This window comes from Hemitrygon akajei, chromosome 11, assembly GCF_048418815.1.
Source record: "Hemitrygon akajei chromosome 11, sHemAka1.3, whole genome shotgun sequence".
Lineage (NCBI taxonomy): Eukaryota > Metazoa > Chordata > Chondrichthyes > Myliobatiformes > Dasyatidae > Hemitrygon > Hemitrygon akajei.
Window position 1 is genome coordinate 26,955,833 of NC_133134.1, and position 27,559 is coordinate 26,983,391.

The following is a 27,559-nucleotide window of genomic DNA, read 5'->3' on the forward strand; positions in this document are numbered from 1 at the left end:
CTGCTGCATCGGTGGTACTGCGGATGGCTCTCCTTGTCTCTCTCCCTCAATTCTCAAATTGCTGAAGGCTCTGGCTAAGGAACAGGCTGCGAATCCCCTACAACCAACTTCCACTGGGAGACACCTCGCTCTCCATCCAGCCTGCTGGCAGTTGCTGACCAGTCCTGCGTACTTTGATAGCTTCCTTTCAAAGGCCTCTTCCAAGTGATCTTCCCATGGGACTGTCAGCTCCAGCATCACCACCTGCTTCGTAGACTCAGACACAAGAACAACGTCTGGTCGCAGGATGGTGGCTGCGATACGGTTGGGGAACCTCAGCTGCCATTCGAGGTCCACCAACAGTTGCCAGTCTCTTGCAGACGTCAGGATACCTGCCGATGTTCTTTTGGCGGGCACTGGCTGCTCCCCAGCTCTTACAAAGGCAATAGTCTGCTTGGAGGGTCGAGACTGCTTCGCCCACTCCACTCCTGTGCTGATGGCTTCAGCGATGGTCTTCAGGACCTGATCATGCCTCCATCAGTACCGTCCCCCACCAAGTGCCCTTGTGCAGCTGCTGAGGATGTGCTCCAGGGTTCCTCGCTTGGAGCACAGTGGGCATGCTGATGACTCTGCTTTGCCCCATGTGTGCAGGTTTGATGGACTTGGAAGCACATTGTACACTGCCTGGATGAGAAATTGGATGCGGTGTGGCTCGGCTTTCCAAAGCTCAGCCCGGGTCACTTTCCTCTCCACCGCATTCTCCCATCTTGTCCAAGCTCCCTGTTGCTTTATTCCCACCGCCTTGCAGGTGATTAAACACAACGATGATTACTGTCAGAATGGTGTGCGGCAGGTAGTGGTGTACCTGCTGCCCCGTCCTTCCTAATGGTAGTAGAAACTGTACATTTGTGAGGTAGTGTTGCAGTAATTACCATTTACAAAATGTACTGTAAACATTGCACCTACTGTATGTTGATGGAGAAGGAAGTAGTAACTGTTAGGGTGATTGTAGAGTGCCAATCAAGCTGGCAAGCTGCTTTATTCTGAATACTGTCAAACATCTTTTGAATTGTTGGTGCTGTACTCATCCTGGAATGGACGACAATCTACCACATTCCCAATTTATGCTTTATGGATTCCTTGGGAGTGTCAGAGTATAAGTCACTTGCTGCAGGATACTCAGTCTCTGAAGTGGTCTTGCAGCCACATTTATAGAGGGCCCAAATGAACGTTGGCTCAATGGATACACTAAGGATACACTAAGGGGGACTAAGTGATGGTAATACCATCAAAAGAAAAGTGGTTAGCCTCCCTTTTTTAAAAAAAATTTTTAATTAGTTTTTCAAAACATTTTACAAAATTAAAAACCCCAAATCCCAATGGGGAGCATTAATACAGTGCAAGATTAAGCATACAATAACAATATGCTACAAACGAAGAGAATTTAACAAAAAAGCACCTAAATTAAAGACAAGTGAGCTTAGTGTCCTCCCCAAGCCCCACAACACAAGAAAAAAACAACAACAACTCCAGACCAACCACCACACAGTATAAAGAGTATAAGTCCGGACAGTCAAACTCCCAGACTGTGAATACACTTAGTAACAGAGGATAATAATGCCTACTACCAGAAAAAAAAGGGAGCTGAAAGCAAGGGACCGAAAAGAAGAAGAAAAAAAGAAAAAAAAACCCTAGTCAAGAGGAAGGTTATGAAAGTACTCAATAAAAGGTCCCCAGACCTTATGGAACTTTAGATCCGAATTAAGAACTGAATAATGAATTTTTTCGAGGTCCAAGCAGGCCATAATGTCGTTAAGCCATTGCGCATGAGTGGGCGGGGCAACATCTCTCCATCTAAGGAGGATCAAGCGTCTCGCCAGGAGAGAGGCAAAGGATAGTATTCGGCATTTGGTCGGACCCAGACATAAATCTGTCTCGCCCCAAAAACCGAACAGAGCAATTAAGGGGTTAGGTTCTAGGTGCTGATTCAGAATACCCGATAATGTAGTGAAGACATCTTTCCAGAATTTCTCCAAGCTAGGACAGAACCAGTACATATGGATGAGAGAGGCCACGCCCCTCTTGCATTTATCACAGAGCGGACTAATGCCAGGGTAGAATCGAGATAGTTTAGATTTAGACATATGGGCTCTATGAACAATCTTAAACTGTAAGAGGCAATGGCGAGCACAAAGGGAGGTTGAGTTAACCGACTTGAGAACTGAGTCCCAGCTCTCCTCGGATAAGGAGATATTTAAATCCTGCTCCCAGGCCATTTTAATTTTATCTACAGGGGCCCGTCGTAAGGCTGCTAGTTTATCTCGGATAATTGAAATTAAACCTTTACCTAGTGGATTAATGGAAAGAAATAGGTCCATAGCATTTTTCGCAGGCATTTCAGGAAAGTTAGGAATTAAAGGAGCAGAAAAGTGTCGGATTTGGAGATATCTGAAAAAGTGAGTGTTAGGCAGGTTGAACTTAACGGAGAGCTGCTGAAAAGAAGCGAAGCGATTATCAATGAAGAGATCTTCAAAATGTCTAATGCCCTTCCTGTACCAAACATGGAATGCTGAATCGTACGTAGTAGGTAAAAAAAGGTGATTATGTGCGAGGGCTAGAAACGGAAAACCCCTGGAAACCATAGCATTTCCTGAACTGAGCCCATATACGCAAAGTGTGTCTAACCAGAGGATTAGCTATTGATCTGGGCAGACTGCTAGGGAGTGCAGAGCCAAGAAGTGCAGATATAGATAATTCTTTAGTGGAGCTCAACTCCATTGCCACCCAGTTAGGGCATTTGGGTTGACCATGGAAGAAAGACCAGAAGGCAGCACAACGTATATTAGCTGCCCAGTAATATAAGCGAAAGTTAGGTAAAGCCATGCCACCCTCTTTTTTAGATTTTTGGAGGTGGATTTTATTAATTCTAGAGCGCTTATTCTGCCACAGATATGACAAAATAATAGAGTCTAAGGAATCAAAAAAAGATTTAGGAATAAAAATTGGGATAGATTGAAATAAGTATAAAAATTTGGGGAGAACATACATTTTAACAACATTAATACGACCTACCAAGGACATAGATAGAGGTGACCATTGTACCAGACTCTGTTTTATAGCATATGAAAGATTGACAAAGTTTTCATGAAAGAGATCTTTAAACTTCCTTGTAACTGTAATTCCAAGATAAGTAAATTGATTATGGACTACTTTAAAAGGGAGATCACAAAATATTAGTTCTTGTGCTTCTTTATTAATTGGGAAAAGTTCACTCTTATGTAAGTTGAGTTTATAGCCAGAGATCTGGCTAAACTGGTCAAGAAGTGAAAACATTAGAGGTAAGGATGTAGACGGATTTGAGAGAAAGAGTAATAAGTCATCAGCATAGACAGAAACTTTATGCTCAACACCCCCTCTCCAAATCCCGGTCAATTCAGGACAATTTCGAAATGCTATCGCCAGAGGTTCTATAGCCAAATCAAAGAGAAAGGGACTTAAGGGGCATCCCTGACGGGTGCCACGTTTGAGATTAAATACTTGGGATTTCTGAAAATTAGTTAGAACAGAAGCAGTAGGACACAGGTACAGCAATTGGATCCAAGAGATGAAACTTTGGCCGAGGTCAAATTTTTCTAAGACTGCAAAAAGGTAGTTCCACTCTATACGGTCAAATGCTTTCTCCGCATCAAGGGAGATAACACATTCAGGAGTCCCAGTTGGAACTGAGTATAAAATATTAAATAGACGCCGAATGTTAAAAAAAGGGAGACGGTTTTTAATAAAGCCTGTTTGGTCATCAGAGATAATAGAGGGAATAACGGTTTCTAATCTATGAGCCAACACTTTAGCTAAGATCTTTACATCAACATTGAGCAGAGAGATCGGCCTGTACGAGGAACACTCTGTTGGGTCTTTGCCCTTTTTTAAAAGAAGAATAATAGATGCCTCATTGAAAGAGGGTGGCAATTTGCCGTAATTAAACGAGTCAGATAATACTGAAAGTAACTGAGGAGAAAGAAGTGAGGAGAATGATTTATAAAATTCCACAGGGAACCCATCAGGTCCAGGAGATTTCCCTGAGGACAGTGCAGAAATTGCAAAAGATATTTCTTCTGGTGATATAGGCCCATTGAGTTTGGCTTTGAAATCAGATGAAAGTGAGGGGATATTCAGATTCTGTAAAAATTGATCCACAGAGATATTGTCATTCAGGGATTCAGAGGAATAAAGCCGAGAATAAAATTTTTTTAATGCATCATTAATTTCTAAATGATCCGATGTAAAGTCTCCGTTCTCCTTCCAGATCTTTGTAATATGTTGTTTGGCTTTGGAACGCCTCAGCTGATTGGCTAGGAATTTACCAGACTTATCCCCATGAATGTAAAAGCGGCTCTTGCTTTCGAGAAGTTGGCGTTCGACAGGTTGAGTGGACAGAAGGTTAAATTTAGTTTGGAGTTCAACGCGCTTCTTGTATAATTCAGGGTTCTTAGTTTGGGCATATATTTGATCCAAATCTTTAATCTGGTTAATGAGGTCTGCTCGATCTGCACGGGATCTTCTATTGAGATTTGCTGTGTAAGAGATTATTTGACCCCTCAGATATGCTTTCATGGCATCCCAGACAATCTGGGATGGCACTTCAGGTGATGTATTAGTGTTAAAATAAAAGGTTATCTGGTCCTTAATAAATTTTACGAAATCATCATCCGATAGTAAAGTTGAATCGAACGCCAGTGTTTGTTCCTCTGAGGGAGACCAGGAAAGTTCAGAGAGAGGGTAATTGGGGCATGGTCAGAGATCAGTATACTCTGATAGTCACAAGAGTGGGCAAATGGGATAAGTTGATTATCGAGTAAGAAATAGTCAATTCTAGTGAAGGTATGGTGAACATGTGAGAAAAAAGAATAATCTCTCTCTGTAGGATGGAGGAAACACCATATATCAGAGATACCAAAATTAGAGAGAAACGATTGAATAGTTAAGGCAGATTTAGTAGGTGATCTGGTAACAGAGGACGATCGGTCCAGTTTAGGATCCAACCAACAGTTGAAGTCACCACCCAACATAAGAGAGTATGAGTTTAAGTCTGGTAGTGAGGAAAAAAACCATTCAAAAAAGTTAACATCATCAAAGTTGGGGGCATACAGGTTTGCTAGTGCAACTTTAGTGTTATATAGTTTACCAGAAACAATAATAAAACGGCCATTTGTATCAGATATTTTATTATGGAGTTCAAAAGGAATATTTGAGTTAATAAGAATGGAAACTCCCCTAGCTTTAGCGGCAAAGGATGAATGAAAATGCTGACCCGCCCACTTTGACAGAAGCCGGGAGTTATCAAAACAACGAATATGAGTTTCTTGGAGGAAAGCAATGTCAGCTTTGAGTTGTTTAATATGTGAGAATACCTTCCTCCTTTTAACAGGGTGGTTCAGTCCCTTTACATTCCAGCTCACGAATTTAAGTGCACTAACCATTATCAATTACTAATGCATAAAAGGCAGCAGGCATATAAAAAATCAAGCAGTACAATAGCAGTCTGGGAGCAGAGATGTAAACATAGATTCGTAAGGTCAAAATATAAACATGTCCTAAGCAATAAAGAGATGTTGGAACTGGAAAATCCACCCCACCCGCACAACCCAATACTAGACGGCTACCAAAACAAGTAGCTAGCTCTACCAAAAAAATTAACCCAAATACAACTTCCAGATCTGTGTCATTAACAACAGTTCCGTATAAATACTATAGCAAATAATAACTAGTTTATGCACTAGAAAACATAACTACAGATTAGAACACCTTCTGCAGAAATATACAACTTAATACAGAGAAAATCGGAAGAAAACCAAAACTAACCTACCCGCGAAAAATTATAGAAGAATAAAGTAAGAGAAAGGGGAAAAAAAAGGTAAGAAGGAAAAAGAAAAAAGAAGGGGAAGGGGAAAATTATAAATTCAAGACGAGTATTTATCAACCATTTACAGAGAAGGGAGAGAAAAATTCAGAGATTAGAAAAAAGGGGTGAAGAAAAGAAAAAGATAAAATAAATATTTATAGCAAAGGAAAAATAAATCAGCAGTTGAACTGTGAACCGACAAACAGGGAGGCCTTCACTAAAGACTTCGAACCTCCAAAACAAGTTAGAATTAGTTGTAGAACTCTGTAGGTAAAGTTATACAAGAATAAAAATAGGTTACACACACACCAAATCCCGGGAGAGATTGTCAACAGCCCTTAAAGTTTCAATGAATAATGTCTGAGTGATTCAAGTGAATTCCGAGTCCAGAGAAAGTAATTTTACTACGAGGAGTACTTATCCACCATTTTAGGAGGTCCAATCAGATTCCGAAGATGACTGGATAGCTGGAAGACTTGCCACAAACGCTTCAGCTTCCTTTGCTGATTTGAACCACTTGAATTCCCCGGTATTAAGCTTAATTCGTAGATCAGCAGGGTTACGAAGGGAAGGTTTGAAACCACGATCAAAAAGCACTTTCATTACGCCTTTAAACTCAGCGTGCATCTTTAAGGTCTGGGGTGCAAAATCTTCCACAAAGCGAATGGTTGTATCCTGGAAAGAAGAAGAACCTCTGCGACATGCCTCCACAATCAGACTGTGTTTTACCTGGTATTGATGGAAACACAAGACTACTGGTCGCGGATGGGAGCCCAGAATTCCGGGGGGAACGTAAACTCTGTGTGCCCGTTCGAGCTCGGGCGGCTTCGGAAGCAAATCTTTCCCGAATAACTCACAGAGAAACTCGGCGAAAAACTTCACGTTTGGTCCCTTTTCAGTCGCCTCTGGTAATCCCAGAATTCTGATGTTGCAGCATCTGCTACGATTTTCGAGATCCACCATTTTGGAAAAAAGTTTATTAGATTTTTCCTCTAAGCTGGAACAGAGAGTCTCCAAGTATCGAACACGACTTTCTAAATCTTCAGAAGTCGAATCGATGCGAGATAAGTGTTCAGCATGTTTGTCCACTTTATCGTTGATCCGATCCAGTTTGTCTTCTAACTGTTTGAAAGCGGTTTTAAATTCCTTTAAGATTTCGTCTCGGAGCTTTCCCAGCGCAACCATCGTCTTGTCCGACGGGGTCATAGCTTCTTTTCTCCCGGATTTAGAACTCTTGCTAGACATTGTAAGTTAGATCTATTCATAGGCAAGTAAGAGATACCGAAATAATTCCTAACTAAGGTTTAAAAAATGGAGACATTTAGTGCAAAGGTAGCGACAGTAACGGAACAAAAGTTCGGAGCAGCTAAACAATCGCCATCTTACCGGAAGTCCGCTGGTTAGCCTCCCTTTTGTTCAGGATGTTCACTGTCTGGCAGTCCTGTGACCCAACTGTTATTTGCCACTCATTAGACCATGCCTGAATGTTATCTTGTTGCATGTGTGCACGCACTGCTTCACTGCTGAGGAGTCGTGAGTGGAAGTGAATGTGGCACTATTATCAATGAAAATTTCTACCTCTGAACTTCATTGATGAAGCAGCTTAAGGTAGCTTGGCCAAAGGCACTACTCAGAAGGAACACTACTATTGGAAATGAAATGACTAACCTTCAACAACTACATCCAGTGATTTTTCTTCCCTCCCTTTTGACTTCCATTGACTTCAGTTTTAACACAATACCATGTCACCAAGCTCAATTAAGTTCTGCCATGATATTAAGGGTTGTCACCATCACCTCACTTCTGGAGTTCAGATGCTTCATCTACAGATCAGGGCAATGGCAAGATTTCAAGCCATGGTGCTGGTAAAACCCAAACTAGGCTTTGGAGAATTGTTCATTGTTGAGTAAGTGCTGCTTGATGACATTGTCAATAACATGCATCATCTTGCTGATAATTGAAAGTAGTCTGATAGTACAAATCTAATCTGGTTTTAATTACTGGCATCTATTATTGAACTTTCCACATCCACAGCAGGTAAATTCAGATGAGCTGGAATTAACTTGCAAATTTGTCCCAACATATTTAAATGTGCCATGTGGTTGTGCAGCATCCTTAGAAGCACAGAAAAGATCATTTTAACTTTAAGTTATCTTTTACTTCCTACGTTTAAGAAAACCTTAAAGCTGGCCCAAACCTTTCAAGTAAAACAAATTATTTACAGTATGTCATAAAAGTTCCAAACTAACCTTTGAGTTTCCTCCAGCATCTTCATGGCCTCATTGAGATTTTTGCCCATCTCAGCTAATGTAGGGTCCACCATCTGTCAAGAAAATGTGTAAATATTTGCATTTTATTAAATATGCAAGATAAAGGTCCTAAAATATATCTTGTAGGTGTGTTGCACTCCTATAGAGAAGGCATGAAAAATAACTGCTAGCTGCATTAATTTCCTGATCAGCTTACTTTCTGATAGTAAAGCATAAGATAGTGGAATATTGAAATATATGGCAAATACCAACTTATATGACCATTGTATAGACAATGGTCAAACAACTGACCATTGTTTAGTTACGGTAACTATTCTAACTGAAACTGGAGGCTGAGACAAACAATTAACATTTGGACACTGCCACTTCAGTCTTTAAATCAAACGGATTTAAAATTGCATTATGCAGAGAATCATGAATATTGCAGCAAGCTAACACTAAAATATGAATGGGATTTCACAAATTTTTCATAATGTGTTCCTGCAGTCAGAAAAAATAATCCAATACAATTCAAAGCCTAAAGCTTGCAAAATGAATTGTGCTTCAAAAGTGCCTATTTATTGTTATGTCAAAGTACTTATGATGGTGATCAGATACTTTGAGACAAAGCATGAAGACATAAATGATGTATTGAGCACATTAGGTTACAATGACTCAGTTTGGAACCTTTTATCCACTTGGATGAGATGTGCCGGCATGCTAAATAATCCAAATGACATAGAATGTTAATGCAATATCATTGCAGCTTCCCCACTCCCTAAAACACTGCAATTTTCTGCCAAATAGCCTGTAATAGCCATTAGCAGTGCTTCATAGGTATGAAAATAAATACTGTAACTTGAATGACAGTAAATTTCACTAAATACACGGTTGCCATTTAATTTCTCATTTGCTTGACATATTCAGGTCAGCATCCTATGGCTCATTACTTATACTGCAGTTTAAATATTAAACATTTGGTCCAGTAGAAAGCTTTCTTCCAACTACCAAGAGTTTATCTTAAAAAGAATACTTTTAAAAAGATGAATGGCGTTAAACACCATGTGGTATTGAAATGAAATTAGAGCGACTACCTCAAGGATGCCGCACTATTCCAATGTTACATCAGACAGTTATAACACCACTTGTGACCCTGCAAAACAGAAATCAGCTTGGAATGAAAAGGGTGCAAGTGGTAATAACTACTTCATAGTTATTCCCATTTCTGATACCTCTTTCTCCTTTCTCGATCTCTGTCTCCATCTCTAGAGACAAACTGCCCTCCAACATCTTTTATAAATCTTCCGATTCCCACAGCTACAGCTATGTTGTCTTTACCTCTTCCTACCGACTCCTGTAAAAATGCTATTCCCTTTTCTGTTACATCTGTTCCTCGGATGAGACTTTCCTTTCCAGGTTATCAGAGATGTCTTCCTTTTTCAAAGAAAGGGGTTTCCCTTCCTCCACAACTGAGGCTGTCCTCACCTGCATCCCTCCCTTTCCTGGACACCCACGCTCACCCCATCTTCCCACCACCTTAACAGGGATAGAGTTCCTCGTCCGCACCTACCATCCCATGTGCTTCCGCATCCAACATATCAATCTCTACATCTTCTGGCATCTTTAACGGGATCCTACCACCAAATACATCTTCACCTCCACACCCCTCCCCACTCTCCTTAAGTCCACCAACTTGAGCATCTGCATTTTTTGGTATCCGCTGGGGGTCCCGGAACCAATCTTCCGCGGATAAGGAGGGCCGACTGTATATAGTTAAAGTAGCAAGTTTGGCTTTTACTGCTTTGTAGCAACAAATTTCATGTTTTAGCATTTATGATGTGTAATTAACATTTAGCCAAGCTATAAATAAATGAAAAGCAAATCAAACATGTAGATCTTGGAAACTTAAATAGAAGTTCTGGAAATACTCAAGTCAGACAATAAAGGTGAAATAAAGGTAAAGTTCTTCAAAACGGAAAAATTAGGGAAAAATTGTATCTTTAGTTGTCAGTAATGGTGCAAGGCAGAGGGACACGTATTACGAAAGGGCAGAGATAAGAGGCTTATACAAATAGTGGTGAAGACAGCAAGGAAGTGTGAAAGCTTGTTAACTGCAGATCTGTGGGGGTGGGGTAGATGAATTAGAAGAGGAATGGGAGAAGAAAAAAAATGGCATTGGACCAGTGAAATACAAGTGCTGTTGCTTGAAAAAGCCAATAGGTCAGGCATTTTCTATGGAAAGAGGATGCAGAGTAGGCTTTGCAGACCTATAATTGCATGGGAGGAAAGTGACACAAGAAGATTGATTGCTAGTGCAGATAAAAGAGTAAATCAAGGAATCGCAGAGGGAACAAACTCTCTGAAGTGCTGAAAGTAGAGGGGGAAGGGAAGAAAAGGGGATGTCTGATGGTAGTATCATATTAAATTTGGCGTAAGTAATAGATCATTTAACTGGAGAGCGGTCAGTCCTTGAACCAACCTACACAACCCTAATACTATAGCAATACTATGACCACTTTGCACAACAATGGATTTTGCATTCTAACTATTCTTTCTTGCATAATAATCATTAATTTGTTTTTCTTGTGAATGTTGTGTACCTAATATTATGCACCTGTGATGCTGCTGCAAGTTTTAATTGCACCTAAACTTGTCTAAATTACAATAAACTTGACTTTGATTCCTACTCTAAGATCAAAGGGAAGGAGAGGAGGAACTCTATTCTTACTCTGGTGGGAGGAAAGGAGGTTAAGGGCAGAAATGCAGAAAAAGGAACAAACAGCTTGTAAACTGTGGTGGAGTGGAAGGGAATAGGGAAGCTGGTGTACAAATACTGCAGCCATTCAGTGCTGAGGTGTGGTGCTCAGAGCTGCACCATAATTGACATAGTGACTGAGGATCATTATTGGTAACTAGTCACTCAACACTCAATGTTTTAGGAACAGCTTCTTCCTCTCCGTCTCAAATTTATGAATGATCAATAAATCCATGAACACTGCACTAGAATTTTGCTCTCTTTTTGCACAACTTATTTTTTTTAAATAAATATTTTAGTGTTATGTACAGCTACTACAAAACAAATTTCACAACATTTGTCAGTGAAAATAGACCTGATCCTGATTCTTATCTGTTGATGTTGGTGCTTGGATCCTATGGGATCTCCAAACACATGTTGCAAGAGTTACCAGTCACCAGTAAAGGCCCATCATGGTGCAGCACTAAACTACGAACCACTGCACTGTTCACCCCACCCACTCTTCTCCACACTGAGCTATTGGTAATTCACTGATCCATGAATGCCAGCAAAGTGCAGGGAGTTATGTCAGGTTCCAGACACAACAGCAGCCTGGCAAGGATTCACAATGGATTCCTGGTCCTCAGTTTCCCAGCATGGCAGGGGTTAACACTTAGTTCATGCCAGGTCCCTAGTAAAACAGTGAGGTCAGTGTTACCAATTCAATAATGGCCCTCATTAGTGCTGACCAAATTAGTGCTCTTGTTCATGGGAACATATTCTGAAGATTATTCAAAGTTCAGTCATCAATGTACCAGTAAAAGAGGTAAAGAAAGGGATCCAAGTAGGACTGAAATGAAGGCTCTTCTGCATATCCTAGAGACTAAGCAAGGTGATAAAGGACAGAGTGAAGGTAGGAAGAAATAAGAAAGAATAGGCAGAACTAGTTCTGCTGGGATGGCCCTACTTGTGAATCTTGAGAAGGAGGAGAGGGCTACTCTCGATGGTTTGGGAACTATGGAGGCTGTGGAGGGAAACAAAGTCAGTGATTGTATGGGAAATAATGGTCAAAGTAGGAGGAGGTATCAAGGAACTAGAATTCATGGTCTGAGTTAGAGGGTGCTTCACCAAACAACGCTGCATTTGTCAGCAGGTCTAAGAACTGAAACTGACAACTCTCTTTTCCCCTCTACAAATACTCTGATCTGCTAAGATACCTCAAACATTAACAATTATTGTAGATTTCCAGCAACCAGTGCCCTGTATTTCAATTCCAACGTCTCTTCCACTGTTTCCACAGAACACCCCACCTACATTCGAAACATTTTCCAGGCAGATCCAGCCTATCACAGACATTAACTTTGTTCTCTCTCCTGTGGAGACCATAGTCTGTGTGGATTGGAAATAACATCTCTTCCTTGCTGTTAATCAACACCGGAACACCTCTGGAATGTGTGTTTAACCCACTGCTCTACTCTCTACATCCACAACTGTGTGGCAAGGCACAGTTGGAATACCATCTATAAAGTTGCTGACGCCACAACCATTGTTGGCAAAACTTCAGATGGTGATGAGGTGGTGTTCAGGAGTGAGATAGATCAGCTGGTTGAGTGGTGTCACAACAACAATCTTGCACTCATCAGTAAGACCAAGGAATTGACTGTGGAGTGCAGGAAGGGGAGCTGAGGGAACAAACACCAGTTCAGCAGTGTAACAGATGAGCAGTTTCAAGTTCTTGAGAGTCAACATCTCTGAAGATCTATCCTGAGCTCAACATACTGATGCAATACACACACGACAGCAGCTATATTTCATTAGGAGTTTGAGGAGATTTGATATGTCACCAAAGACACTTGCAGATTTCTACAGATGTATCGTGGAGAGCATCCTAACTGGTTGCAGCACTGTCTAATATGGAGCGGCCACTCCACAGGATTGGAAAAAGCTGCAGAAAGTTATAAAGTCATCCAGCTCCATCAGGGGCACTAGCCTCCCCAGCATCGAGGACACCTTCAAAAGGCAATGCCTCAAGAAGGTGGCATCCATTGTTAAGGACCTCCATCACCCAGGACATGCCCTCTTCTCATTACTACCATCAGGGAGGAAGTACAGGAGCTTGAAGACACATACTCAATTTTTCAGGAACAGCCTTTTTCCCCTCCATCAGATCGCTGAATGGACAATGAACCCATGAACACCTCACTATTTTTCCTTCTTTTTACACTACTTATTTAATATATATACTTATTATAATTCATAGGTTTTTCAAATTATGTACTGCAATATACTGCTGTCAAAAAACAACAAATTTCATTACACACACCAGCGATAAGATAAAGGGCAGCTAAAAAGACTTACTTTCTAATTTTTCCCAGGTAATGAAAAGTCATCATCCTGAAACTTTAATTCCATTTCTCCCTCTGCAGTTCCAGCCTTAGCTGTTGATATCCACAACACTTTGTTATAAATTAAGTTTTTTTGTCAAGATTCTTTTCTAGATGTTCTCTTCTTAATATCTTAAAAAATTCATTTCTCTCCAAAAAGATTTGTACTCCTTAAATGTGTTCACCACACAAGATAAGCAATAACATGGTTATACTTACTAATTAGCTTTGCGGACAGAAAATAACCCAAATAATTATTTCTTTTATCAACTGAGCATGCAAAATCAGATAGTTCGTGGACATATAAAGTATCTGCGTGTGACAGCTTCTCTCTCCTTTTTGCCCACTGCTCCTGGAGGAAGGTGCCTGCATACAAACGGTTTCTCTCTCCCTCTTGCACGATGCTCAGGTCTTGGGCAAGGTTTATTCAACGAGATAAGTGGATTGGACTCCATGGTTCAAGTTGTGATGTGTTTCTGGTTGTTCCTTTTTCGTTGCTATTTTATGCAATTTTGATCAAGGTGGACTGCAAAGAACGAACAACACAGTGCTAGATTGAACTGAGCTGTACTGAATATGTCTGGACTCTTTCAATGACTTTGTGGGTCAGTGTTTTATATTCTGTGCTTTTCACTCGCTTTTTTTGCCATTTGTGCTATTAGGTTTTTTTTGCGCGTTGGGGGTTTGATGCTTTTCTTTGAACAGGTTCCATGGTTTTCCTTGTTTCATGGCTGTCTGTGGGAAGACGAATCTCAGGATTGTATACTGCATGCATACTTTGATAATAAATGTACTTTGAATCTTGAAGTTATATAAACTACTGAAATAAATACCAAACTTCTATGAGATTCATTAAAATAAGCAGTACAAGAGCACCACTCTCCCAATGACCACCCTTTCCGCACCCTGCTGCCCACCACTACTATAACCCTGCTGCTCAGAAAGTCATCTCACACATTGGAGATTTGATAACCTAAAGAGTATAAACCAGATGTAACAAGCTCTCTAGATCTGTTTTCACTACAATCCATCGGATACAACAAAATTACATAAATATGATTTAATGCAACAAGGTGTTCCAATTCTATGCATGCTTAAAAATTTCAAGAAGTTAACAGACTTATAATTATGTAAATGTTTTCATTCCTAAATTAAGTTCTGCTTACAGACAATCCTGAACTAATTCTCTAACTAATTACTGAATGAATAACCAGTCACCAATACAAAACTCCAAATAGTATTTCTCACCAGTCCAATCCAGAACTCATCTTTTTTTTTAAATACAAGGTCTACTATTCATAGATGCTTAGCATACCACATAGTAGGAGCCTCCTACTCTGATAATGAATGTATTCCATTCAACTTGAATAAAAGTGATGTAGCGTCCTACACAATCTAATGTATATCAGTCACCCCAAAACAGTAATAGTGTTTCTCCATTTCAAACAGAGCAAAACCAAATTATTTCAACGTGCCACACTTTGTAGTTCAACAGTTTGTAATTATAGTAAAAGTACAGAATATCCCTTGAAGTTTACCATTCCCTTATCTTAATACTGCCTTTACACAATTCAGTGTACGTGCATAGGGGTTAATTATAAAACATGCTCAGTTTTAGAAACATAGAAAACCTACAGCACAATACAGACCCTTTGGCCCACAAAGTTGTACCGAACATGTCCCTACCTTAGAAATTGCAAGGGTTACCTATAGCCCTCTATTTTTCTAAGCTCCATGTACCTATCCAAAAGTTTCTTAAAAGACCCTATCGTATCCGCCTCCACCACCATTGCCGACAGCCCATTCCACACACTCACCACTCTGAGTAAAAAACATACCCCTGACATCTCCTCTGTACCTACTCCCCAGCATCTTAAACCTGTGTCCTCTTGTGGCAACCATTTCAGCCCTGGGAAAAAGCCCTGACTATCCACATGATCAATGCCTCTCATCCTCTGTCACTCCAAGGAGAAAAGGCCAAGTTCACTCAACCTATTCTCATAAGGCATGCTCCCCAATCCAGGCAACGTCCTTGTAAATCTCCTCTACACCCTTTCTATGGCTTCCATATCTTTCCTGTAGTGAGGCGACCAGAACTGAGCACAGTACTCCAAGTGGGGTCTGACCAGGGTCCTATATAGCTGCAACATTACCTCTCGGCTCCTAAATCCAATTCCACGATTGATGAAGGCCAATACACCGTACGCCTTCTTAACCACAGAGTCAACCTGCACAGCTGCTTTGAACGTCCTATGGACTTGGACCCCAAGATCCCTCTGATCCTCCACACTGCCAAGAATCTTATCATTAATACTATATTCTGCCATCATATTTGACTTACCAAAATGAACCACTTCACACTTATCTGGGTTGAACTCCATCTGCCACTTCTCAGCCCGGTTTTGTATTCTATCAATGTCCTGCTGTAATCTCTGACAGCCCTCCACACTATCCACACCACCTCCAACCTTTGTGTCATCAGAAACCTTAATAACCCATCCCTCCACTCCCTCATCCAGGTCATTTATAAAAATCACGAAGAGTAGGGGTCCCAGAACAGATCCCTAAGGAACTCCACTGGTGATCGACCTCTGTGCAGAATATGGCCCATCTAACAACCACTCTTTGCCTTCTGTGGGCAAGCCAGTTCTAGATCCACAAAGCAATGTCCCCTTGGATCCCATGCCTCCTTACTTTCTCAATAAGCCTTGCATAGTGCACCTTATCAAATGCCTTGCTGAAATCCATATACACTACATCTACTGCTCTCCCTTCATCAATGTGTTTAGTCACATTCTCAAAAAATTCAATCAGGCTTGTAAGCCACGACTTGCCCTTGACAAAGCCATGCTGACTATTCCTAATCATATTATACCTCTCCAAATGTTCATAAATCCTGCCTCTCAGGATTTTCTCCATCAATTTACCAACCATTGAGGTAACACTCACTGGTCTATAATTTCCTGGGCTATCTTTAATAGACTAGATAATGTGCAGGAGTAGGCCATTCGGCCCTTTTAAGCATGCACCACCATTCAATGCGATCATGGCTGATCATCCACAATCAGTACCCCGTTCCTGCCTTCTCCCCACATCCCTTGATTCCGCTATCTTTAAGAGCTCTATCTAACTCTTTCTTGAATGCTTCCAGAGAATTGGCCTCCACTGCCTTCTGAGGCAGAGCATTCCACAGATCCACAACTCTCTGGGTGAAAAAGTTTTTCCTGAACTCAGTTCTAAATGGCCTACCCCTTATTCTTAAACTGTGGCCTCTGGTTCTGGACTCCCCCAACATTGGGAACATGTTTCCTGCCTCTAGCGTGTCCAATCCCTTAATAATCTTATATGTTTCAATCAGATCCCCTCTCATCCTTCTAAATTCCAGTGTATACAAGCCCAGTGCCTCCAATCTTTCAACATATGACAGCCCCGCCATCCCTTTCTTGAATAAAGGAACAACATCCGCAAACCCTGTCTGTCCCATTGATGATGCAAAGATCATCGTCAGAGGCTCAGCAATCTCCTCCCTCGCCTCCCACAGTAGCCTGGGGTGCATCTCATCCAGTCCCGGCGACTTATCCAGTTTGATGTTTTGACCAAAACACTATGTCTACAACATAGTAAATTTTTAAGGTAAGTTTTTTTATTCGATCTCTGCAGCGTTTGTAGTTTTATTCCAGAAATCCAGAAAGTTGCTGACGTTGGACAACTGAGATGCGAAGAACTTATCCAGGAAGTTTCTTTAAACATTAAATCTCGCCGAACCCCTCCTAGGCCCTAGAGTTCGCCACCCGGAAATAAAGGTCTGGATAATTATACGGCATCCCCAAAGCGCAGGCTGCTATTTAATCTTTTACAAAGAACCAAGGTGAAAGCCGGGTGTAATCCCAAGAGCCGAGGCACTAATGGGGGCGTTCGCCCTCTGGCCCTGAACCACTGACACCGGGGCCCTTCATCCCTGTTTATCTCCGCAACGCCTCCCTCCCACCTCAAACCCTCCGTACCTTCTCCAAGGAACGGTCCATGGTGATTGCTTTGTTTCTCTGTTGGGCGGAGAGATTTCTTTTAAATGTCAGCGGACGGATTGTCTCGGGCTGACCAGCGCTCGCCGCTACTCGCACGGACAGAAGCCAGCGCCGGTCTCCGCCATCAGCTCCGTCTCCACGCTGGCAGCTGACGTTACCAGGCGCCGTCCTTCCCGGGGGGCGTGGCGGGGGCGGGGCGGCTGCGCGCGCACCCGTCAATCACCGACCCCCACGTCCCCCCCCCCCCCCACCCCCCACATCCTCCCCTTGAGCAAGTTTCCTCTTGCCGGTTGCCTTTCAAGCCAAGTCACTCACTTTTTATTGTCGTTTTGACCATAACTGCTGGTACAGTACACAGTAAAAACCAAATAACATTTTTCAGGACCATGGTGCTACATGAAACAGTACAAAAACCACTCTGAACTACGTAAAAACAACACAGAAAAACAATCTACACTAGACTGCAGACCTACCCAGGACTGAATAAAGTGCACAAAACAGTCGCAGGCATTACAATAACTAATCGATCTCTGTATTGTAGCAGTATCTGGCGATGGTCGATAGTCGCTCTGTCATCCATGTGCCCTAATCGAAAATTGTGTCTCAAAATTAACACCAGATCTGAAAGGCCGTTCCTGCCATGCCGCGCTCTGCTAACCCATAATTGCTCTTGTTGTACCATTAAATGCTATACCTCTAAAAAGGAAGGGTTGCCCTTACTGGAATGTATCAAAATCCCAGCAGGTGAATAGGTATGGATGCCGGAAATCTGAAATAAAAACAGAAATTGATGGAAACTCAATGGAAAGAGAAATATGCTTAAGTGTCTTTGACCTAAAGCTCAAACTATTTCCTCTTCCATTAATGCTCCCTGACTGTTGAAAGTTTCCATGTTCTACCAGTCTGTTGTCACCAACACAGAGGCTGTGTCCAAAAAGAGCCAGAGTCCCCTTTAATTCCGGAGGAGACTGAGGTCCTTTGGAGCATGCAGGCCTCTCCCTCACGTGTTCTGCCAGTCTGTTGTTGCCAGTAAAATCTTCTATGCCGTGGTGTGCTGCAGCAATGACATCTACATGGGAGATGCCAACAGGATCAATAAACTGATTAGAAAGGCTGCCTCTGTTATAGGAGTCAAACTGGACACACTGGAGGCTGTGGTAGAACAAAGTTCCCTTCAGAAAATGTTGGCAATTCTGGACAATGTTTCTCACCCTCTGCATGTCACCTTGGCTGAACATAGGAGCACTTTTAGTAATAGACTATATGAGGTCATTCTTAACCTCAACCATTAGGCTCTATGAGTCAACCTACAGCTGGGAAAGAGATGACCACCTCCTGTTGGACTGTTTAAGTAACTTTTTTTTATTCTTTCTTGCTTCTCTTCTAAAATTTATATATTTGTATATCTGTGCAATTGTCATGCTACTGTGACACTGTAATTTCCTTTGGAATCAGTAAAGTATGTACAGTATCTTTCAATTTAGAATTAAGTCCGTTTTTCTTCTGCCACTTGACCTGTTGAGTATTTTACTTTTTGATATTTAGTTGATATGTTTTATCCATTGTTCAGGTATAAAGTTTGCATACTTATATAGTAATAGTAATATGGATAAATAAACAGCCCTGGTCTTATTTCAGGATGTATATTAATGATGTTAGCATTCATTAAACATTAACAACACTCTCAGTATAATACAGTTAAAGCATTGTTATATCTTTATTACAGGCTAAAGTACAGAAAGTTAGGTTGGGCCAGAATGCAAGAGATTACCTTCAGCATATTATGGACAAGAATAGTGTTTGCAATGGCTGTTTAATAGCAAGCTTTATATAGTTAATAATTATATTTGCCTGTATTCCTTATACACAAACATTTATTGTGTACAGTTTTGGTCACCCTGGCGCAGGAAGAGCACCATCAAGCTGGAGAGGGTGCAGAACAGACTTACAAAGGTGCTTCCTGGAGTAAAGGACCTGAATTAAACAGAGCTTGGCCACATAGGTTCTATATTCCTTGTAACGTAAGAGAATGAGGGGTAACCTCATAGAAGTTTACAAGATTATTACTGCTATGGATAAGGTGGACAATCATAGTCTTTCCCCTCGTGCTGTGGAATTCAAAACTCGATGGTTCAGCTACAAGGTAAAAGGGGAGAGATTTGTAAGAGACCTGAGGGCTAATTTCTTAACACTGAGGGGTAATGAGTACCTGGAATAAACTGCCAGAGGATGTGGTCAAAGTGAGAATAATTACAACATTTAAGAGGCATTTGGATAAATACATGGAGACAAAGGGCTTGGAGAGTTCAGGGCAGAACGCGGGCAACTGGGAATAACAACACACGCGAAATGCTGGAGGAACTCAGCAGGTCAGACAGCATCTATGGAAAAGAGTAAACAGTCGCTGTTTCGGGCCGAGACCTTTCATCTGGACTGGAGAAAAAAAGATGAGAAGTCAGAGCAAGAAGGTGGGGGGACGGGAGGAAGAGGTGATAGGTGAGACCAGGAGAGGGGGAGGGATTGAAGTAAACATTTGGGAAGCTGACTGGTGAAACAGATAATCGGCTTAAGAAGGGGGAAACTAATAAGAGATGATAAAAAAGGAAGGGGGAAGGAGCGCAGAGGGAGGTGATGGTAAGGAGATACGTTGAGAGAGGGAATTAGTTATGGGGGAATGGTGAAGGTAGGGCAATTACTGGAAGTTCAAGAAATCAATGTTCATGCCATCAGGTTGGAGGCTACCCAGACGGAATATAAGGTGCTGCTCCTGCAACCTGACAGTTGCCTCGTCGCGACAGTAGAGGAGGCCATGGATGGACATGTCAGAATAGGAATGAGAAGAAGAATTGAAATGGAGGCCGCTGGGAGATCCCACTGTTTCTGGCAGACGGAGTGCAGGTGCTCAGTGAAGCAGTTTCCCAATCAAAGGGACTAGCAAAGAGGATTCTATGGTCAGTGTGGGCCATTAAAGCCAAAGAGCCTATTTCCACTGTATATGACTCAACAAGCATGCAGAATTCTAAAATGAATATTGTATCCAGTTAGCTTAATCAAGGACTTTACTGCACAAAATAAAGTCAGGATATGGTGAGAAGGCAGGTGTATGGGATTGAGTGGAATCTAGGATCAGCCATGATCGAATGGAAGAGCAGACTCGATGGGCTGAATGGCCTAATTCTGCTCCTATGTCTTATGGTCTAAAAATGTGAGAAAACATTGTGAAAGGTTTCACCTATTTACATATCCAAAACTGGTTTACATGACAATTTTTTTTGTATTCTCTTACTAATCATAACAATATGGTGTTGATCCTGGAGACTCTGCAGATATTATTCAGTAGGAGACTCTGTAATTTTTGAAGTCTTGTTGAGTCATTTCCCAATTCTATTCAGTCATGTTCTGTATTAACTATTCAATAATAGCAGCACCCACTTTAAGGATATATCTAATTTTGGATCTTCCTCACTAGTTCCATGGATATCCTACACTGAGATCAAACTGCTTATATGAGACTTTTTGAATTGCTGACCTACACTTAACACAAATTCTAATAGTTTTATTTTTCCATCATCCCATTTTCTCAACTCTGATCTATCAAGCAGCATCAGCACACACACCTTATGTAATTTGAACCAACAAGTATGAGTTGGGATATTTGGTTGTTTCAACAGCCTCCTTCACCTTCCCTTCCAGATTTAGCTGAACTAAGCGTGTCATGAAACTTCTCTGACATCAGCACTAGGCTATCATGTTATAGTGTTCAATTTTAAACAGTGGCTCTGAAGGAAATTTGAGTTGATGATTCATTGTTACACACGATATGCCTTACTTTATTTCCTCCTTTCATTGTACATACAAAACATTGACATCTAAACGCATGGCATCTAAAACATTGACGAGCTTCTATAGATGTGTGGCGGAGAGTATATTGACTGGTTGCATCATGGCCTGGTATGGAAACACCAATGCCCTTGAACAGAAAATCCTACAAAAAGTAGTGGGTTCAGTCTAGTCCATCACGGGTAAGGCCCTCCCCACCATTGAACACATCTGCACAGAGCACTGTCGAAGGAAAACTACATGCATCATCAAGGACCCCCACCACCCAGGCCATGCTCTCTTCTCCTCTCTGCCGTCAGGAAGAAAGTACAGGAGGCTCAGAACCCACACTACCAGGTTCAGGGACAGTTATTACCCCTCAGCCATCAGGCTCTTAAACCAGAAGGGATAATCTCACTCAACTTCACTTGCCCCATCACTGAACCGTTCCCACAACTTATGGACTCACTTTCATCTCATGTTCTTGATATTTATTGCTTATTTATTTACTGTCTCTCTCTTATATTTGCATAGTTTGTTGTATTTTGCACATTGGTTGCTTATATATCCTGTTGGATGTGGTGTTTCATTGATTCTATTGTGCTTCTTGAATTTACTGTGTGTGCCCCCAAGAAAATGTATCTCAGGATTTTATATTGTGACAGGTACTTTGATAATAAATTTACTTCGAACTTTGGAGGAATTTTGGAGTTCAAGCAGCAGAATGAAGGGCCTTGATTCAAAATGTCAATTGTCAGTTTCCCTCCACAGATACTGCCTGAACTCTGAGCTCCCCCGGTGGCTCAGTTTTTGCTCCAGATTTTAGCATCCGCAATCTCTTGTGTTTTTGATGCCTTTGTAGCCTAGCAGTTCCATATCTATGTGAATACAACTCAGATGTTCCTAGTTCCTCTCTTATCCTTCGGAGTTCTGTCGGTGCAAATGTTCTGGCAGCTTTCAAAGAAGCCCTGACTGTTGTGGGTGGTGCAACACTGATATTATCACAGAATCAGAATCAGGTTTAATATCACTGGCATATGTCATGAATTTGTTGTTTTGCCGCAGCGATACATTGCAACAGCTAATAATTCTTTTTAAAATCTATAAATACTAGAAGATATATATAATTAAGTTAGTACAAAAAAAATTTAAAAATGAGGTAGTGGGTTCATTGCTGGTTCATAAATCTGTTTCTGAAAGCTTGGGTGTGTCTTCAGGCCCCTGAACTTCCTCCCTCACCCTTTCCGCTGCTGACCCCTTGATTAGGACTATATAAGAACTGTCCCTGAGTCTCAATACAATATTGCCTTTAGAAGTCACTAAACCAGCACTACAGTGGCCCCAATGGTCACTACCTGCTGACTAGAAACTGCAGTATGAAGCCTCACCTCATCTCTAACGAGTTAGTGAGGAAGCACTGCTCAGTGGCAGCAGAGAGAACTGGAGACCAAGAGAGGGCACAGGGAAACTAGGGGGTTGGGTTGAGTTGATGTGGGGTGGTGGAGGGACAGAGGTGATGAATGGGGTCCCAAAGACGCAAAAGAAAGAAGCCTCTGCTAGGAAGGAAGAAAGGGTTCAGGTGACAAGATGCAAGGAAGAGGCAGGGTAAGGAAGGATTTGAGGGAGAGATGGAAAGAATAGATTTAGAAATTGGGAGGATTCAGGGTGAGAGGGATTAAATTCTATCTACTCATTTCACCAATCTGCAAATTCTGAAAATAAATCATTCAAATGTGATGTATTAGTTGGAACTGGTGTCAAGTGTAATCTTCTCCTTAATCATTTGTAAAGAAACTTGCATTCTATCTGTTTTACCCTTACATCACAAGAGAAAGTGAAAGATTACTGCATGGACCTGAACCAAAAGATAAAGAACGGAACAATGTAAGATATCTATTTATTTTGTAATGAGTTTACAGTGGAATGAAGTGCCATGTATGACCTGAATGTTAATTGTTCCAGCTTCTAAAATTGCAGAATGGGGCAACGCCTCCCGAGCAAGTGAATAGGTAGCAACAAGGAGAATTGTGCCTAAACTGTTTATCTGCCACCTGGTGGCTGGTGTAGAGAAGTACAGGCAAAAAGTTATTAACCGAACTGCTGTTCTGTACCCAGTTGCCATTGAAGTCACAGTAAAGCCATGTCCAGCTCTTTTAAAACAGATGGTTTCGTTGTTTAAGCTGGACTGGAGAAAATGTATGGATTATGGCTCTTTCCAATACAAAATTCAATGTAAGTATTAGATTATAACAAGATGGCGCCAACAAACAATGCAACCAATGGTGATGTCCTGCAGAAAGTTCACAAAACTACTTCTTCTTCTTTTAAATATGCGTCTACTGCTAAACTGCATATGATTGGAGCCTGTAATTTGCACATTGATGGTGTGTTTTTGGGTTGACTGAGCAATCTAGTGTTTTTGCCTTCTTGAAGGGAATTCAGCAAGGTCAAGAGTGGGGCCTAAAGGTGGAGTGCACACCCACGATTGGCTTCATTACTTCTCGCCGATTACAGCGTCGAACAAGATTGACACCGATGAGGATGAGAGTGGAAGGTGAGTGGGTGTTCAACACCGTCAGCCTGCGTTTGATCAGTCTCCCTCTCTCGCTGCTGGACGAAAATGCACGGATCTTCCTCACACTGCAAAGTTTGATCGGCACGCCTCATGGCTGTGCACTCATTTTGGAGGACTCGCGATTCATGCTACGTGTTTCTGGTTGCTCTGTTTTTGCTACCTTTGCGTGTTTTGACTGGGGTGCTTCTCCATGGACTGGCTCTGCGGTCTGCAGTCAATGAATGGCACAGTGCTAGACTGAGCTGAACTAAACAATGTTAGAACACTTCAAGGGCTATGCGGTTTGATATCTAATATTCTGAGTGTTATTCACTCGCTCTTTGCCATTTGTGCAATTTGTTCTCTTTTTTGCATGTTGGGTGTTTGATGTTTTTGTTTGTGAGAGGACAAACCTCAGGGTTCTATGCTGTGTACATACTTTGATAACAAATGCACTTTGAATCTTTGAATATTTGAGCGAAACATCTTTTTCTAATATAAAATCTTGGTTTTGAATTACTGTACTTAACTGACACTGCAGATAAATCCTCACTGACTCCCGGGAATTTCTAGCCCACAATCACTTAAACTGGAGAAGGGGTATTTAGGAAGGTGATGAGAACCTTGAGGACATGTCTTAGGGCCACACAGAAGCTCTGTGTTGGCAATGGAGGATGTACACCACATCTCACGCTACCCACTCAACTTCTCCATATGCTCCACCTGCTTCTTTTGTGGACCAGGCTACAAGTCCCATATTCCTGGTATAAATCAGCCATAATTAAATGGCAGTGCAGACTCAATGGCCCAAAGGGACTAATTCTGCTCCTGTCCAGCCACCTCAGAACTCACAAAATCAAATCATCCTCAAGATCAAGGGACTGCATGAAGAGGAACATTTTTTTATATATCAGAAGAGACTGCAGATGCTGGAATCTGGAGCAACAAACAATTGGAGATGAAAAATCATTATTTTTATCAAAGCCAATTTTGTTAAAATTGTTGATTTAAAAACGTGTGTTTCTTTTCCTCCTGGTAATCTCTAATATTTACTTGCTTATCCATCCAACATTCCAGCCAGGCCTACTTTTGCCATTCACCCCCTTTCACTTGCCTCCAATACTCGTTTATCAATCAATCTCTCCTGTCTTGCACCTGGATCACTATCTTGATTGTCTGGCATATGAGGGACTACATTGCAAGGCTGAAGAGGGATAGCCTAGGCAATAGGTCTGGCTGTCAAGTCAGGATTTGCCTCTCTGGGTGGAGCCTAGGAAATTGGCACCCAAGTTCATTGGACCCTTCAAGGTTCTCAGAAAAGTAAATCCAGTGGCTTACACCTTGCAGCTCCTCAAGACCCTCCAGATCAATCCCACTTTCCACATTTCCAAACTAAAGCCCATTAAGCCTACTGTCATCAGCCTCACCATCACCCAGGTTTGTAGATGAGAAACAGGTCTTCACTGTAAAAGGAATTCTGGACTCATGAATTGTTCAGGATGTTTAGTAATACCTTATGGATTGGAAAGGATTTGGACCCAAGAAATGGTGCTGGGTGCCTGAAAAAGATATCTTGGATGTCGTGACACAATTCCTCCAATGCCAGCTTAACTGTTAATAGCTCCAGATTCCTGATGTCAGTTTCTCTCTGCCAGGGATAGCCACCTGGAGAAGAATGCACACGGGTGCACTTTACTGCGCACCCATTCCGATGTCCAAGGCATCCATCTCCACAATGAAGGGAAGATCCAGGTTAGGTTAAACCAAGATGGGAGCTGATGCGAGCCGCTCTTTAAGCTCTGCAAAAGCAGCCTCCACTTCGGTGGTCCAGACAAAGGGGCCTGTGCATCTCATAGTTGGAGTTGTCAATGGAGTTGCCACTGACTGAAATATAAAAGCAAAGATGTATTGTTGTATTATGAGGGGGTGACCTAATTGACACCTATCGAATGGTGACAGGCCTTGATGGAGTGGATGTGGACAGGATGTTTCCCAAGGTGGGAGAATCTAAGATTGGAAGACACAGCCTCAGAACTGAGGGACGTCCTTTTAGAACAGAGATGAGGAGGAATTTCTTTAGCCAGAAAGTGGTGAATCTATGGAATTTGTTGCCACAGGCAGCTATGGAGGCCATTTTTATGTATATTTTAAGGCAGAGGTTGATAGATTCTTGATTTGTCCAGGCATGAAGGAATACTGGGGAAGGCAGGAGATTGGAGCTAAGAGGGAAAATGGATCAGCATGATGAAATGGCAGAACAGACTCAATGGGCCAAATAACCTAATTCTGCTCCTATATCTTACGGTCTTATCTCCTTACCTGTCCATCATCTCCCTCTGGTTCTATTCCTCCTTCCCTTTCTTCCATGGTCTTCTGTCCTCTCTGTGGTGAACTACATATACCTGTCTGGACACGCCCCCTGATGACTGCTACTGTGGCTCCTCCCACAGACCCCTGTATAAAGGTGATAGAGGTCTGAGCCCGGCCTCTCAGTCTCCAGGATGTAGTATGGTGGTCACTCACTGCTCGTTCCTTCTTCCAGTCAATAAAAGCCGATACCTCGCTTTTATGTCTCAGAGTGAGTTATTGATGGTGCATCACTCTCCTATCAGATTTCCCTTCTCCAGCCCTTTATCTCTTCCACCAATCAACTTCCCAGCTCTTTACTTCACCCCTCCCCCTCTCCTAGTTTCACCTATCACCTACCACCTGTACTTCTTTCTCCCCTTCCCCACTTTCTTACTCTGAATTCTCCTCTTTCTTTCCAGTCCTGATGAAGGGTCTCGGCTGGAAACATCAACTGTTTACTCTTTTCCATAGATGCTGCCTGGCCTGCTGAGTTCCTCCGGCATTTTGAGTGTGTTATCATTAACCACTTACACTTGCACTGCGAGCAAGTTTCTTTGAATACCTTTAACCATCCTTTTAGCTAAATCCAATTCTGCTCCATAAAGCTCTTGAGGCCTGTTTTCTCTCAAGATACAGTTATAGTTTATTTGATTTCATAATGCCATTAACAACCACATTCACCCAGGCCTCACCAGAGCCAATGCTGTAAAGTCAAGTCTAAGTGACAAGACTATTTATGGCTCCTTTTGTCTCTGCCACTTTACATTTCAAACATCTGACATCTGAGCCTAACATCTGTCTTTGGAAAAATGATGGAATCAATTATTAATGAAGTAACAGCAAGACATTTGGGAAATCACAGAACAGTCATGTGGAGCGGACATGGATTTATGAAAGGGAACTCCTGTGTGATAATTTTTTTGACAGAGATCTTTGAAGGTGTACAAATGGGTGCATAAAGGTTAGAAATAGATGTATGTTTTGGATTTTCAAAATGAATTCAATTAAATACCACATGAAAGTTTACTAAAGAAGAGAGGAGTGTGTGATTTTGGAGACATAATATTGGCATAAATAGGAGGTTGGCTAACTTATGGAAAACAAAGTGTTGGGTCACTTTTGCATCAGCTATCAATAATCATTTGGGACCTCAGAAATCGGTGCCTGGTCTTCAACTATTTATCTTCTATTCCATTGACTTAGATGAATGAACTGGGTGTTTGTAAGTAAATGTATTAACACAGAAAAAAGGTCCTTTGGTAAGTTGTGAGGAGGACACAAAGAACATGCACAAAGGTACATAGATAGATTGAAGAGAGTGAACAAGAAACTGTCAAAGGAGCATAATGCAGGAAGATAGATGTATATTCACTTCAGAAGGGATAAGGGATAATGAATGGAGTAAATACATTTAGTATTGTGGTAGAAAGGCATCTACAATACTTCAATCATGTTAAATGTGATAAATTCAGATCAGGTATGTCAGTTCAAAATTCAGCATCCACTATGAACAGTAGTAAAAATTTGTAACCTTATGGCCTGCTATATGCCTCACTCTGTCATTACT

At 41.6% G+C, this 27,559-nt stretch overlaps 1 protein-coding gene across 6 annotated transcripts in view; it reads right to left on the reverse strand.

The window, feature by feature from the left end:
- Positions 1-27,559, reverse strand: part of pdxdc1 (pyridoxal-dependent decarboxylase domain containing 1) — a 90,626-nt gene that overhangs the window by 56,124 nt on the left and 6,943 nt on the right. For 5 of the 6 annotated variants that reach the window (XM_073060505.1, XM_073060504.1, XM_073060503.1 and 2 more), the window contains exons 1-2: positions 17,250-17,441; positions 8,128-8,201 (exon numbers count right to left, since the gene is read on the reverse strand). In XM_073060505.1, the coding sequence (XP_072916606.1) occupies positions 8,128-8,201; positions 17,250-17,270 (95 nt within the window). In that variant the 5' untranslated portion in view covers positions 17,271-17,441. Of the gene's footprint in view, positions 1-8,127; positions 8,202-17,249; positions 17,442-27,559 lie in introns of those variants that run through there. The other variant, XM_073060502.1, reaches the window with a different exon arrangement.